This window comes from Ochotona curzoniae, unplaced genomic scaffold (assembly GCF_017591425.1).
Source record: "Ochotona curzoniae isolate NIBS_2020 unplaced genomic scaffold, NIBS_Ocur_1.0 contig_1274, whole genome shotgun sequence".
Taxonomy (NCBI): domain Eukaryota; kingdom Metazoa; phylum Chordata; class Mammalia; order Lagomorpha; family Ochotonidae; genus Ochotona; species Ochotona curzoniae.
The window spans coordinates 3,682,654-3,698,224 of record NW_024465023.1 but is presented as its reverse complement, the minus strand read 5'-3'; the positions used below and the strand labels follow the sequence as shown (position 1 = coordinate 3,698,224).

At 44.2% G+C, this 15,571-nt stretch overlaps 1 protein-coding gene and 1 non-coding gene across 2 annotated transcripts in view; both read left to right on the top strand.

Annotated features, from left to right (window-relative positions):
* MAP3K15 (mitogen-activated protein kinase kinase kinase 15) overlaps positions 1–15,571 on the top strand; it is a 79,769-nt gene that overhangs the window by 42,873 nt on the left and 21,325 nt on the right. The window contains exons 9-13 of the mRNA XM_041002608.1: positions 221–380; positions 3,729–3,879; positions 5,458–5,565; positions 11,497–11,546; positions 13,231–13,323. Coding sequence (XP_040858542.1) covers positions 221–380; positions 3,729–3,879; positions 5,458–5,565; positions 11,497–11,546; positions 13,231–13,323 — 562 coding nt within the window. The remainder of the gene's footprint in view (positions 1–220; positions 381–3,728; positions 3,880–5,457; positions 5,566–11,496; positions 11,547–13,230; positions 13,324–15,571) is intronic.
* On the top strand, positions 15,105–15,211 carry LOC121171879. The gene has a single exon (XR_005886172.1). It is a non-coding gene; the product is annotated as a U6 spliceosomal RNA (small nuclear RNA).

Genomic DNA, 15,571 nt, shown 5'->3' with positions numbered 1-15,571 from the left:
CTGTTTGTTTTTGTGGTTATTGATGCTTTCATTACATCAGGTTAGAAGTAAAGATTATGCTCAGATAACTTAAAATTAGAATTCTGTTTCAAAAGGAATGATCAGTTATTTTTTATGTCAGCTGAGATAAAATGCCTGTTTGTGTCCTCTGAAAAGACTTGCATGATATGGCGAACTAGGACGATTTTTCATGACTTCATCTAAAATTTAAATTTTAAAGGTGTCCAACTGAATAGCTTGTTGGGAAGAAAAGGCAGCTTGGGGCAAATGAAAGACTACTGGGATATCGGGCATTCCTTCATCATGAGCATGATGACCTGTGATGTCAGCAAGGCCATCCGCTCAGCCGAGCAGTTGTTCAAAGTGAGGCCTCCAGTCTGGTGAGTTGTGTGTGTGTGTGTGTGTCCAGTCTTATTTTCTGACCTTGTCCTGAAACCTCTTCCCCAAAGAGGAAAGACAGAAATGCAAATGACAGTAATTGCTCTGTTGTTCCTGGTTTCTTCATTCAAGCCAAGTTAGGACAGCTGCAAGAGCTCTGCGGGCTCACTGGCTTTCAATTCAATGGAAACACGGATGCTTCCACAGGATACGCCTCTGAATGCTAAATCCCTGTGGCCAGGGTTGTAATCCTGCTGCTTTGGGTTCTCTAAGCCATGGAGAGCAACAGCTTGGTCCTAGTATGTATACATTTGGGAAAAACTTGGTAAAGCTGTGCACACACAAACACACCAAGAAAAGTATAGATTTTGCAAATGAAAGCTGGAACTAAAAAGCCAGTAACACAGTATAGGCAACCAAATGGTGGCACAGCCCCCAGCCCGAGGTTAACTCATTTATACATCCATTTTAGTGTGCGGGCAACAAGATTTTGAAGACAAGGAAAAGTATTCCTGGCTTGCAGAATAAGAAGAGTGATGAAATGGCTTTCGCTCTTGATATCTGGGACTTTTTGGTGCATTGGAGTCCTTTGCTTTCAAAATACAGCTTGTGCAGGCCCGGTGCAGTAGCCTAGTGGCTAAAGTCCTCACCTTGAATGCAGGCTTCCCATATGGGTGCCGGTTCTAATCCCGGCAGCCCCGCTTCCCATCCAGCTCCCTGCTTGTGGCCTGGGAAAGCAATCGAAGACGGCCCAAAGCCTTAGGACCTTGCACCCATGTGGGAAACCCGGAAGAGGCTCCAGGCTCCCGGCTTCGGATCTGCACAGCTCTGGCCATTGTGCTCACCTGGGGAGTGAATCAATGGATGGAAGATGTTCCTCTCTGTCTCTCCTCTCTGTATATCTGACTTTGCAATAAAAATAAATAAATCTTTAAAAAAAAAAAGAAGATATGGATTGCTGAGCTTGCCTTTTTGGAATTCGGGTTCTATGGGTTTGGAGGGGACCCTGAGGATTTGCATTTACAAATTAACCATGAAGCTGCTGCTCTGAAAAGCACACCGGAGAACCAGGGTTCTGTATGGTCTCGTTTTAACTAAGAACATGCATAGCATGTGACTCAGAGACAAAGGTCTGGGAGGGTGGGCAGTATCCGACCGCTGCGTAGACATGCAGTTCCATTAGGACTGTGGCTGCTGGCGCCTCATGATACTCAGCAGATAGTTATACAGGGAGTCCATGCTGGAGCGAGGCATTTCCTCTGCACAGTACCGATTCTGCTTATCTCAGGGAGATGCAGTTTTTGTTTTTGTTTTGTTTATAAATATATTCATCAAGGGACTCCTTGTAACATCCAAACAATGCTTTTTAAATTACTTTTTTATTGCAAAGGCAGATAGGCAGAGAGAAGGAGAGACAGGAAGATCTTCTTTCTGCTGTTTCACTCCCCAGGTGACTGCAGTGGCTGGAGCTGTGCTGATCCAAAGCCAGGAGGCGGGAGTTTCTTCCAGGTCTCCCACGCGGGTGCAGGGTCCCAAGGCTTTGGGCTGTCCCCGACTGCTTTCTCAGGCCACAAGCATGGCGTTGGATGGGAAGTGGAGCCTCTGGGATTAGAACCGGTGCCCATATGGGATCCCAGTGCACGCAAGGCGAGGACTTCAGCCATTAGGTTACCACAGAGCCCAGGGAGGTGGTTTTATGAGAAACTTCTGATCTGCGTTCTTGGGGTCTGTTTTTGATTTTTCAGTAGTGCACAGGGTTTACTTGCATGATTTTTTCAATGGTAGTTTTAGTGACCTGTGTTCATGTACCACCACTTTTTTTTCCAATTCAATGGGCCAGGCTGAATTTCCAGGAGAAGGAATCTATTGAACCTTACCCACTTTGGCCCTGTTGCTTCCCAATGCCAAGGGCCTTAAGTCTTGTCCTGGAAGCATGTCATTTTTTGGAAGGTCCTCTGAGGCTGGGAGAACCTGCACCAGCTTGGGCCTGCAGGTCTGCCAGAGTGGCTGTTGGCCGAGTGCAGGCTGCTTCTGGGCCAGATGAAGCTCCCCCTGTAAGACACAGTCCTGTTGTATCAGCAAGCAGGCTGTGTGCAGTCTGTTGTAATGGGTCTCCATGACCACTCTCAGGTTCAGGATTTGCTTGAAGAACTCAAAAATAACTCATTAAAGCTGCTAGATTCACACTTATATTTTTTCACAGTGAAGGGATAGGGATAAAGACGAAAAAGTGAAGAGGCACAGGCCTGCTGCTGAGCACCAAGCAAGTCAGCTGGAGTGTAGCTGTTCTGTTTTCCCAGGATAACCCTGCTTGTCCTCAGAGGGGAGTACTAGAATGCTCTCAGAGCATCCCTGCTGGCTTAACAGTGTGATTCCCACTGCCTGGTGACCATGGCCATCACTGCCAGTTAGCTGAAGGTGGAAAGCGTATACTTACAGTCAGGACTTAAGAGAACTCCACCTGTTCACAATCTGATTCTGTTTATTAAGGACACTTTCACATTAGTGATTGCCATGGAGAAAGGTGGGCTGGAGATGGGAGAGAAGTAGGTGTGGCTAGGAGGGTAACAGAATGGGGTCCATTACTGTGTGTATATGTCAACATCTGTTGCCATTGGGGAAGGGCAGGTGAAGGCCATCTGGATTCTGTCTCTTGCTACTTGCAATTCCATGGGCGTGCAAAATCACCTCAAAGTATAATTGCAAAGACGATCTAGAAATGTTGGCTTTGATTCCTTGGAACATTGAGTTGCCAGGTCTTGTCAGGTACTTTCAAATTTCCATCTTTAGCTCAACCGTGGGTAAGGTACTGTGTTGGACAATTTTGTTCATCTGCGTTATTTGATTTACTGTGTGGTTGTCTGTTAATTGGTTAGGTATCACATGATGGGTATGAAGCACTTGTGGCATTGTATGAATTCTTTTTTTTAAAGATGCATTTGGTTATTTGAAAACAGAGAAGGACAGAGACGAGAGAGTTCTTCTACCCAATATTTTCTTTCCCAAATGGCTGCAATGACTGGGGCTGGGCCAGGCCAGATTCAGGGACCTTCCCCAGGTCTCCCACATTTTTGCAAGGGCCCAGAGACTTGGACCATCCTCTGCTGCTTTCCCAAGTGCATTAGCAGGGAGCTGGATGGAAAGTGGGGCAGCTGAGTTTGGAACTCGAGCCTATATGGGATGCTGGTGCTGCAGGCAGCAGCTTAGCTGTACTGTGCTACAGCACCAGCCCCATAATACAAGTATTTAGCAAATAAAGCTTTCAGGAGGGGTGTGTGTGTGTATTTTTAAGGAAATAGAATGCACTCGATTTCTTTGGAATCTCATTTTCTGGTGTTTGGCTTTTCCAGGTACCTGCAGTTGTTGGTTCGGAACTTGTTTTTGATACAGCGCTTCACCAATCCCATTGTTGAATACTCTCCCAGACAGGAACAGCTGAACTTCTGGCTAGAGATCATTTTGCAGGCAACCAGAAATGTTTCTGCCGGACTCAGATTTCCAGTAAGATAATCTAATTTTACTACTTTATGATCACAGCAACTAGGTGATGATGGTATCTAATGATCAAATGCCTTGAAAGAAAGAAAGCCATCCTGTAACTTCAAATATTAGAAGAACTATCAGTTATGCACTGTACTGGGGAGTGATAGATCGGCTGGCTGAAGAAAATGTTGGTCCTGTCATACCCAAATCATAGTTTGGAATGGTGAGCAACAGTCTTGAGGGAATGTTGAGCAGTGTCTGCGAGGTGTTTGCGGACACTCCTGAGCTGCAGTCAGCAGTGACCCAAAATGCTGCTGAATGTGTTCGAATGCACAGGGTGTTTCCGAACACAGGCGAGGAGCCGGGCCCAAGTGGCAGTAGTGCCCCACTGAGAACAAGGTGGCAGTCCTAGTGGAATGCTGTAGCATGCCAAGGTGTTTGTTGTAAAGATTTGGTTTGCTTCTGGAGCCACTAACTACCTAATGTGTAAAATGTTCTTGAAAAAAGCAAAATCCTGCAGCTGTTTCACTTTGATGGCCACGTGCTGCAGAGAGTACTAGAGATTCTTCCTTGGCTTAGAACTTGAACTTTCACTTTCATGCCATGAGATTTTATGAACGTGCATTTTTAAAAGAATTTCATTACACATCCAAGAAGAGGTAGACTTGGTCGAGGTGAATATGGTAATTGGTTTGTTTCTGGGTAATAGGTTTTAAAGTCATCTTTCAGTTCTTAAATATTTGAAACTGACAGCAAGAACCAAATGATGGGACTCAAATGTGCTCTCTAGCCAGCTGTAGCTGTGGTAACCATGTTGCTCTCTTAGCTCTTTTTTTTTTTTTTTTTGCTTTCTTTACTTCTATACATCTCCCTTTCCCCCTCTCTTCCACTTCTCCTGTCCCTTTCCCCACCCCTACTCCTCTTAACATGACACCTTATTAATGATATGTCACTCACTTTTCATCTCTTTCTTGTATCGTTACAGACTTGTACCTGCCAACCATTTGGTCTGCTTACTTGTTTCTCAGTAACTGTAACTTGCCTTGTTTACTGTCACCTCCTCAGGCAGGCCCCCTGTCTGAAGAAGTGCCCCATCATTCTCTCCGCCTCCTGCCCTATGTTCTTCAGAGCACTGCATGACTCTGGCTTGCATGTTCCTGTCTGTCATGCCTGCCCTGGTAGAGCACGATCCTTCACCCAGCAGTGACTCGTACGTGCTTCTTGTACCCCTGGCTGCTAGAGCTAGCACTTGGCATGCACGTATGCGCACACATATATGTACAAGGATTTTGAGAAGCTCCTGGAAAATGAAATTCAAAGATAAGTTTCTATTGATGCAGGAAGTTTTGAAACCCATGCATATGAAGGGACTGAAAGTTCATGGTGAATTTTTAGTATGGAAATAATTACTTTGATATATTAATATCAAAGTAAATTGACCTTCTAATTGCATCTTCCAGAAACTTTTGGGAGTCCTCCTCTTGTTGGTCCTCAGTGAGTGTGTGTTGAGTGCAAATACTTCCCACCTCCTCACTGTGCAGGGTCATCTGTGCTTTAGATTTCTGCGTGTGACACAGAGCTGTATAATCCTTTTAGGTTCTGTTGGTTGAAGCAGTCAGTGTCTACAGACCCGCATATGTTTCCATCAACAATGCTACTGAGGAGAAAGTGATTTTTTTGTGGCACGTCTCACCCACGGATATGGTAAGGGAAGAAGGTCATGTTGCATTGCTCTCTTCTCTGTTGCATTGTCATTGATTTGATTGAATTTGAAAAGTACTGTTGTGCTTCTGAATTAATGGGGATACACGAGAAAACGTAATCCCAGAAGAAGCAGGCTTTGGCATGTGTGTGTGTTTTCATGTATGTGTTGGGGGGGTTATATGTAAAAATATCCAGAATTGGGTGGCGCTGAGTGTTGCATTCTGAGGAATGCTGCCCTGGCAGGTGATGTCCTAGCTGGGAGTGAACATCGCTGGAGTGCACTTTCACAAAGGTGGCCATGACATGCTTCTGTGATGCACGGTAGAATCTTGTGGGACTATTGTCACACACATGGACCATCACAGATGGAAGACCTCGTACAGAGCCTGATGCTGTGTGTTTGTGCAAGTTAAACTGTCAGAAAGTGCATAGGCAATATAGAAACGAAAGTCCTCCATATTTCTTAAACCAGTTACCATTCCCAGTGTTTTGGTGGCTAGTCATTTGTCCTTTTGTATTTGTGCATGTGTGTAGCCTTGCACACAGAGGCCTTTTACATGGAACTGTGGCCACATAGCATATTTTTCTTATTTCACAACTGCTCAGCGGATATTGATCCCCTGGCTTGTTAAAGGGCATGTTGCCTGCGTTTCCTCACTTTTCAGTCTTCTGCTGATGAGCCAGTGTGTGCCGTGGTGGCCTACCCTCCTAGGCTCATGGACGTGGGTGAGGGGCAAACTTTGCCAGAGATAGAGCCACTGGACTCAAGGGCACATGCATGTCAAACTTCGAAAGTTACTAGCAAGTTTACACCACTCTGGTTTCTACTCACACCAACTCGGGGAGGGGGAGAGGTTTTACGTGCTCATTAGGTGAGAAGTGCTGGTTTGGGCTGCTGTTTTGTGCTAACAGTAGTTGTTCCATCCCTTTATCTAAAGCTCCTCATTAACTTCTCCCCTTCCCCAAACTTTGCAACAATAAAGAAACAGCACCATTGCCAAGTGCCTCCAATTGTATGTGCTTTTGTGGAGTATGGAGAGAGTTTTGCCACTCAGTTGGTAAAGGCAAGCCATTTCCCTCCTTGCAAATGAATGATTATGTCTGAATCGGGGTGGGGGCAGGGTGGGTCATATCTTCAAAAGCAAACATGTCATAAATAGGGGCTCAAATTCACATTCTGAATCCATCATGTGGTCACAATATCTTTAAGTGTTGAACCAATGACTTTGCCCATTTTTAAAAAGATTTATTTCTTTATTTTTATTACACATTTTTATCATTGGTGCAGCCATTTTGTTATTGACTACTGAGTCAGTGGCAATTAGTGCTGGGTTGTTTGTGGTTTGGTTATACTTGCACTGTAGAGATGAAATGAGTACTGAAGAGAGAAATCCAAGCTGTTGTGAAGTATGTACATGAGATTAATACAGATGCATTTTATTTGAAGCATGTAAGTTGTTCTGCCTATTTTTTATCCTGTCAGCATAACAAATATAGCAGGGTAATGAAGGACATGACAAGAGCCAACATGGGCAGATTTTGCTGGGTTGTTCCCTTTGATTCGCTTCTGTGAATCACTGTGTTCTTACATTAGAGACCCACCTTGCTGTTACTGATGCCACTGTGATGCAAGAAAATTCTCAAAAGTTGGACCTGTAATTTGGCTATTTCATTGACATAGGGATAAAATAACTCATATTGTCAAGTGATAGCAAAACAAAAACAGATTCTATTAAAGTGACTTTTCATATTTTTAGTGCAAAATGGTTTTGATCTCATGCAAGTGTTCCAGTTGTGACTACCTTACTTCTAACTTTCTAGCCCTTGATGGACATTTCCAGGACTGGTGGTGAGGGTGCTTTGAAAAGTTCATGGTAAATGGAATTAAATGGTAGGTTTATTTAGGTACAAGTAGATTTTGAAGTCCATGCCTCTACAGGTTCATCAGGAAATCCAGGGGAAATGTGTGTTTGGGGTGGAGAAAACTACATGCCTTTCAAACAGTTGTGCACCAAATAAATACCTCTTCATTCCGTTGTTCATGGACTGTGTGGAGTAGCGGCATATCTCATGAGTTGCAGATGTTTTACTTTGTACACAGTCCGCAAGAAGACACGGAAAGAAGCCATATGAGCAGCAAATGCTGCTTAGGTTTGTTGATGAAATATTTTTGTTATAAAATGCTTATGGTTTTTATCTGCAAAAATTCTAAGTTCACTTTTGCCATGAAAGGAATTTTTTGCATTTGCCTTAGTTTACAACTTTGAAGTTCTGCAGACTTGGGAAGCAAGCACATGAACCCCAAATGTGATGACATTGTGTGTGGTGTTGGCATTCTTTTCTTGTGTGTTGTAGCTAGAGTGTGGCATAAGCACATGCAAGTACCCAGACACGCTTCGTGTGACATCACTGTGGGATAATGTGCAGTCCCAGTTTATTAGCCAAGGATTCAGACCTGTTATAGGATGAATGAGCAATGGGGATGCTGGCAAATGTTGAACACTTCTTGAGCAAGGAGGGAGGCTCATTTGTGATGTTGGCTAGTTTCTCTGTTGAATTTGTAGCATTTGCTAATTTCAGGGGTGCAGATATTCCCACAGTACCAGTTTCAAACAGCCCACAGCAGGTCACCATATAAGGAACTAGAAAACAAAAAAGGGGGGAAACTTGACCTTCCCAGGCCTATGCGAGCTGTCTGGCAGTGCCAGGTATCTGGTTGCAGGGAGGATTCATTCTGAGAAGGTGGCTGGAGCGCAGCCCTGCTGCTGCGAGACCTTCTCTGAAGGAAAGCTGTGCACCAGCATGTAAGCCAGGGGATGCGCACAGGTGTGCGGGCCTGCCTTCTGGGTACTCCTCAGCCACTACTGGGTTCTGTGGCTTTGCAGCCAAACAAACTCAGTGCTCACATGGTTGCCTCAACCATGCAAGCCCGCCTGTCTGTTGGTTCATGGGCCCACTTGGGTCATCTTTCTGGTCCATGAAGACCCCATGCAGGGGCTTAGATCTGTACCTTGGTTGGTTCTTCTTTATGACTATAAGGAGAACAGATTTCATGTAGTTCATAGGTACAGCTCGAAGAATACAATACTTCCCTCCCTCCCTCTTCCCTTTCTCACTTTCTCAGCCACCTCCTTCCCTAGAGTTCCTTTTTCCTTCTTTCCATATTTCAGCTTACAGGAGGGCATCTCTCATCAGCCTCATTGTTTGTACTGGACAGCAGCCGTGGGCTACCCTGTCCCTGTGTCTGCTACAAAACAGCCTTTCCAGACCTTGACAATTTCATGTTTTTCAAAAATCATCCAGTGCATAGGCACTTGACAAACTTTGTGGAAACATAGAAGTTTATTTTGGTGTCAAAAACATTTTGCAAGCCACGCACACTTTTCCCATAATATGTATTTTCCATGAACCCTTTGAATAGTCCACACATGCATGACTTTCAGCACTTTTCATCCTCAAACAGGCTTAGTTTTTCATCCCATTTTCCATGAACTTTGTGAAGTGCCCTGCTATAGCAGCCCATATGTACAGGAATGCTATAATTTTAAGTCTGTAGAAGCTTTATAGTACTTACCACCTGTCCCCAGCAGTTGCCTGTCAGTATTGGCCTAAAGAGAGGATAGCCCTGTTGCTGACTTCTGGGAGAGTCTTCCCTCAACAGGAAATTCTATATGGGAACCTATATGGGAAACCTACTCTCTAGATCTTTGAGAACTCACCCACTGAGCTAGTGTACATACATCAGAGGACTTCAGAAAGGGTCATGGGGAAATGGAGTCCACAGATAAGTTGAAGTCCATGCATAGTATTTTCCACTATGCACATTTCCCATGGATGCTTTTGAAGAGCCTGCAAATGCTTGCGTTTTGGTGGAGGGAGCAGAGGGTTTGCACTAAAGTAAGCCTAAGTTCTGTTTTCCATGGACATTTTGAAGGTACCTCAGTCTGTGCAGTGTGTTGTCCCTGCTTGTGGGTTGAACAAGGCCCCCTGAAGTTTGTTCTCTTGAGCTTGCACACATCTTTCCTGGACCCAAAGGCAGCCTGTCTGACTCCTACCACTGTTCTCAGGGTGAATGGAGACACATTTGCCTTGGAAAACTCACACGGCCTTTCTGTGCCATTAGGTCTGAATCACTCTTATGTTTTCATGTCCTTTTGTCACGGCCTCATCTCCTTTGCCATCTTGTATGGAGTAGAGGTTGAAATCTTGATGGTGGCCTGCAGGACCCTGTGGGATCTCCCTCGACTGGCTTGTCAGCCTCCTTTCATGTTCTGCCCTCGCTGACTTTAATATGGCCTTGGTGCTGCCTCAGGACTTTTGAACTTGATGTCTCTGTACCTGGAACACTTGCTCCACATCTTTGCATGGCTCACTCATTTACTGCTTTAGTTTCCTCTTCAGGTCACTAGCAAGGTCTTCCTGAGGTATCCAGTTTAACAAGAAACCTCTCTACCCCACCCTAATGCCCTTTTCTGTTTTATTTCTCTTCCAAGCACATTTTACCCTCTGCCATGCCAATAATTTACTGTTTCAAAACTATAGTGCACATCTCCTCTCACTTGAATATGAGCACCACGTGCACAGGGACTTTGATCTCCACCAAATTGTGAGTGTTTGTACCTGGCTGGTCATGGCTGATTTTCTGAGCCATGTGTTCATTCACTTGCTGCTCTCCTATCCCCTGCCTGGGTGGCTTAGCTGATGGTTCCTGGTCAGACCAACCAAATGGATTTTCCTATGTATATATGATGTACTGTCTGGCTTTTCTGAAGCTGAGATTTCAGGCTTTCATTCTGAGGCATGTCTTTGTGCCAAGGTAAAGGGCAGCCAATGGCGGCAGATACAGAGGTTAGAGTTAGCTTTTTAGAAATATGTGCATCTTCACACAGATTGAAATTCCAGTTGTTTCTCTGTTGATAATGATAGACTAGCTGCTCATAGAAACAGCCCCCAGATGCCAGTATCTTAATATGATGAAAATTGTTCTGTGCCTCGTGTCTTGCCAAGATCATGGGGTGGGGGTGGGGGGGAGTGGTGGAGCATCATTGTAAAACTGTGGAAAGAGAAGGCAGAGGTTGTTTTGAGGTTGCTGTGAGGCCTGTAGGTGTTGCTTATCACTTCTTACCCTGTATTGCTCAGAAATTGTTGCATGGCTCCACCTAGCTGCAAGAGAGTCTGTGAAAATAATTTTGTAGGCAGGAGTAAAGGAAATGAAAACGAGTGAATGCTACATGAATGCCACAGTCAATCTTATACAAACATTTTCAAGTTATTTAACATATGTGAGCTGTTTCCAAACTAATTTATTTAAATATTTATATATTTATTTGAGCAAGTTACAAAGAGAGGAGATACATCTTCCATCCACTGGTTGACTCCCCAAATGGCCACAATGGTCAGGGTTAGGCCAGACCAAAATCTAGGAGCCTCATCTCTGTCTCTGACATGGTTGCAGGGACCCAAGCACCTGGGTCATCTTCCACTACTTCCCCATGCACTTTCTCACTCCCATGGGAGTGGGATTGAAAATGGAGGAACTGGGACTTAAGCCAATATCCGTATGAGATGTCAATGTTGCCAGTAGAGGCTTTACCTGCCATGCCACAGCACCAGCTCCTCAAACTTGTTTGAGGAATTTGCCACCTACTGTGTTGACAGGAGATGGAAGGGCACTCACTATGTAATTGCTATTTCTGTCTGTGTCTTACATCACAATTTCAAATTTAGCTCATCTCTTAACTGGGTTGGAAATGCACATCGATATTAATAATACATTAAAAATCTTTCTAGTGATGCCCATTATGCAAGGTATATTTGTTTTCCAAATCACTGTTAAACATAACAGAAACAGTTGACCATTGAATGAAAGTAAAAGTGTTCCTCAGCTTAGAAAAAAATCAAGCTGCTGACTTCTGTCTTTGATACTTGCAGAAACAAAAGCACGAATGGAATTTGAAGGCGACTTCCATTAAGGGAATAAGGTAAGAGCATAAAAGAAACTTTAGTGGTTGTTATGGTTGCTTGGATGCAAACCAGCGTGATGGTGTTATATGCATGTAGGAGTTCCCAGATACTCAGAATATGTGCTGTGCTTACTTTTTGTGGAATCCAAAATGGATTGTTTTTGTTGGCTTGGCCCACCTGAGCCACTTTGTGAAAGGCAGCTGGGAAGAGCTGCTCAACTTGGTACCATACGATAGCTCTTCTTGCATCTGGCAGGGGAAAAAAAATTTCCCTTGTGTCAAACCTTGAACAAACTAAGCTGTTTTAATCATCTTTGAGCCAAGGATATTGCAGTGCTCAGGGACCCCTGAGAGCTGAGGTCAGAGGTTATTGGCAGTGATGCTTGGGCAGAGTCTCCTGGGCAGTATGTGAAGCCATGTGCTTAGGGGGAGGGAAAGCAGTGGACTCCCAGGGATGTGTATGCTTTTTGGATCAGAACTGGTGTCCTTTTAGGCCAAAATCATGTTCCCCCAGTTGGGCTAACCTGCCTCAGCTGCACTCCTCACCCTGCCAGCATGTCCAGGGGTGCATGCACGGCTGTGGACAAGTGTGAGTTCTGATCCTATTTGGCTCTGTGACATTGGAAAAGTCACTCAGCCTCTCTGTGTCAACATCTTACCTGATTTCATCATACCAGTAGCTGTAATGGAACTGTCTTCAGGCTACTGAACAAAGCCCCATTCTCCACCAGGAAATGTGATCCTGTCATGGCTGCAGCAGTGTTTAAATTAACGAAATGTTTGTATCATTTTAAGGGCTGGAGGATAATTTAAGCACAGAGTAGTGCATTTGGATAGCACTACCCAGAAAATGTAAGAGAGCTGAAAAGTTGGAAATATTTTAAAAATGCATTCTCACTTCACAAAATTCTGTGGAAACCATCAAGAGCCTTCTGTGTGTCCCTCCCCAGAGAGATACTTCCAGCTGCCACTTCAACCTTCAGTGAAGGCTGACTTGTGACCTAGACCCTGGGACTTAGGTGGCACAAAGAGCATCTTTAAGTGTTCTGGAGCTATGCAGCTAACTTCCAGCTCATTTAGGGGTTGGTTTTGAGGCTTCCTCGGGTCTAACCTAAGTCATGATGTACCCTGCACTATTGCACTGTCAACTTGCTATTGGTCCTATAATGCCTAACCTGGAGAAGGTTCTCAGAAGCCTTAAGTCTCAGGCCAAGAGATGGCTTAGAAAAGGCTGGATGAGAGACCTTCATTTGTTTGAAGGACTAATGATAGAAGAGAACTGAGCCTGATTCTCCAGAGAATTCTGCACCTGGCAGGACAAAGTCCATCGCTGCTGTCAGTTGAGAATTGTCTAACTCTGCTGCCATAGTAAATTATTTCACAGGTATTTTGGCTGTCCTTTCAGTGAGATGCTGATCTCCTTGACGATAGAAAGCATGTATTCTCTCTTCGGGCACTCGTGCACTTTTCTGAATGCCTGTTAAAGTTAATTGAAAAATACAGTCCGAGACATAAGCAAGATAAATGTCCCTGGAATCTAAATTTCATTGAGAAATAAAATACACCCTTTTGGGGTATTTTTAAACGTCGATGAATCCAAAATGTGTGAAATTGAAGAAAATATATTAGTAGGCTTTATCAAAGATTCTAAATTGGTACTGTCACTTGCATGTAACATTGTCCTGTGTTGTAATTTTTGCAGCCTCTCCAAGTGTGATGAATGCTGCTGTTTTCTTTACATCTCTGATTCTGATGACTTTCAAATCTGCTTTTCCACTGGAGAACTACGTAGTAGGTGAGTTAGAGCTGAATTGGGTGTGTGTAGTCTTTTTTTTTTTTAAAGATTTATTTATTTATTGGAAAGTCAGATATACAGAGAGGAGGAGAGACAGAGAGGAAGATCTTCCATCCCATGATTCACTCCCCAAGTGAATGCAATGGCCGATGCTATGCTGATCCGAAGCCAGGAGCCAGGAACTTCTTCTGGGCATCCCATGCGGGTGCAGGGTCCCAAAGCTTTGGGCCGTCCTTGACTGCTTTCCCAGGCCACAAACAGGGAGCTGGATGGGAAGTGGAGCTGCCAGGATTAGAACCAGTGCCCATATAGGATCCCAGTGCATTCAAGGCGAGGACCTAATTTAGCCGCTAGGCCACGCCACCAGGCCCGGGTGTGTATAGTCTGGATTGTGGTGAATAATTTTCAATGAACCTTCATTGTGAAAAATAATGTACTGTACAGCCTTAAAGTTATTCACTGTACCATGTGGCTTTGTTAAGATATTCACTTACCTGCAATTTCAGTAGTTAAGATGTACAACTCAGTGAACTGTAGTAGATCGAGTTTGGCATCCATCATTGCTGCCTGATTGTTCAATATTTTCATTACCCCAATCCCCACATAAGTCCAGCATCTGTTAGCAGTTCCTTTCCATGTCCTTCTGTCTTCACTCACCATGCAATGTAACTCTAGGCAATGATAATCTATTTTCTGTCTCTACAAAATTGTCTATTCCAAGCAATTCATTTCAAATGGAGTCATGCAACAGGTGTTCTTCAGTGACTGACTTTCATGAGATGTAGTATCGTCACAGTTCACCCATGGTGTCACATGTATCTGCATTTGGATCCTTTTCATGGCTGAGTAATATGCCGTGGTACAGATAGACCACATTTTGTTTATGCATTCCTCAGCCAGTCGGTATTTGGGTCATTTCAAGTTTGTAGCAGTTACCGACTTTGCTTGGGTAAAAGTGTGCACATGTTTGTGACATCAAGTGTTTGCACTTCTCCTCATGTCAGGTTACTGGGTCTCATCATAGCTCTCTGTTTAACCTTTTGGCGAAGTGCCATACTGTTTACTCATCCTCTGTTCCGGTTGGCAGAGGATGAGGGTTCTAACTGCTCTGCATCCTTGCCGACAGGGCTGTTCTGTGGCAGCTGTGAGACTGTGCATCTCATTCTGGCGTGATTTACATCCCCTAGTGACTAGGGACACCGAGCATCTTCATGTGCTTCACACTCGATTGTGTATTTCATAAATGTCTAGAGAAGTCCTTTGCCTCATTGAAATGTCAAGCATTCTGTTGTGCAAAATATCTAGAGCTATGGTTAAGCCTCAGCACAAAAAAAAAAAAACAACCAATTGTGTATGGCCCAGAATTCCAACATTAATACTTTTCTGTGTTTGTGTTACATTTTCTGTATGTGCGTGTTGGTTATGTTTTCTGAACTGTTTGAGTCAGCTATAGATTGAATGCTCTGTCACCTGTGAACAGCATATAACTGCAAAGGCAAGGATACTTATATAATTATTGTAGTCTACTTAAGGAATTGACAGTATCTGACTACAGGATACTGTATCTGTGACATTGGGGCTGAACCCCCTGTGTGAGTTGGGGAGACAAAGCATGCCACACTGCAGCAGTAGCTATGTAGGTGTTACCTACCATAAAAGGCTGAGTCCGTTTCCTTTCTGTGTGTCTGAACCTGTCATGCCCCAATTTCAGTCTGCCTTGCATTCATTTTTCTATATGTTGTGATTTAGAGGTGTCCAGTTTCAGTCTTTACCATGTGGCTGTGCTTGCTCCGGCAGTACATAGACTGAAATTGGAATGACACAGAGAAGATGGGCTTGGTCCCTACACAAGGATGACATGTGGCTGTGCCATCCCAGCAGCATTTGTTTAAAAAGGACTATTCTTTCCCCATTGATTTCTCTTGCCACTCTTCGAGAGTCCATTGCACGTAAGTCTAAGCGCTTATTTCTGCTCCATTGAGCTACTTCTCATGCACCTGCCAGACTTTAACTACTGCAGTTTTGTAGTTAGTCAGAAGATTGGTGCCATGGAACCTCACATTTCCCAGAAGTCGAGGAAGCAGTCCAGCTCTCCCAGCACTGCTGCCTTCTGGGGTCTATGTTGGTAGGGATCGAAAGCCGTGAGCTGGAATTAGCAGTCACAGTCAAGTACTCTGATGTGGGACACAAACTTCTTGATTGCAAGGCTGAGGACTGCTCCTGGGCTGTTTGACCAGGTCGTTTGGTT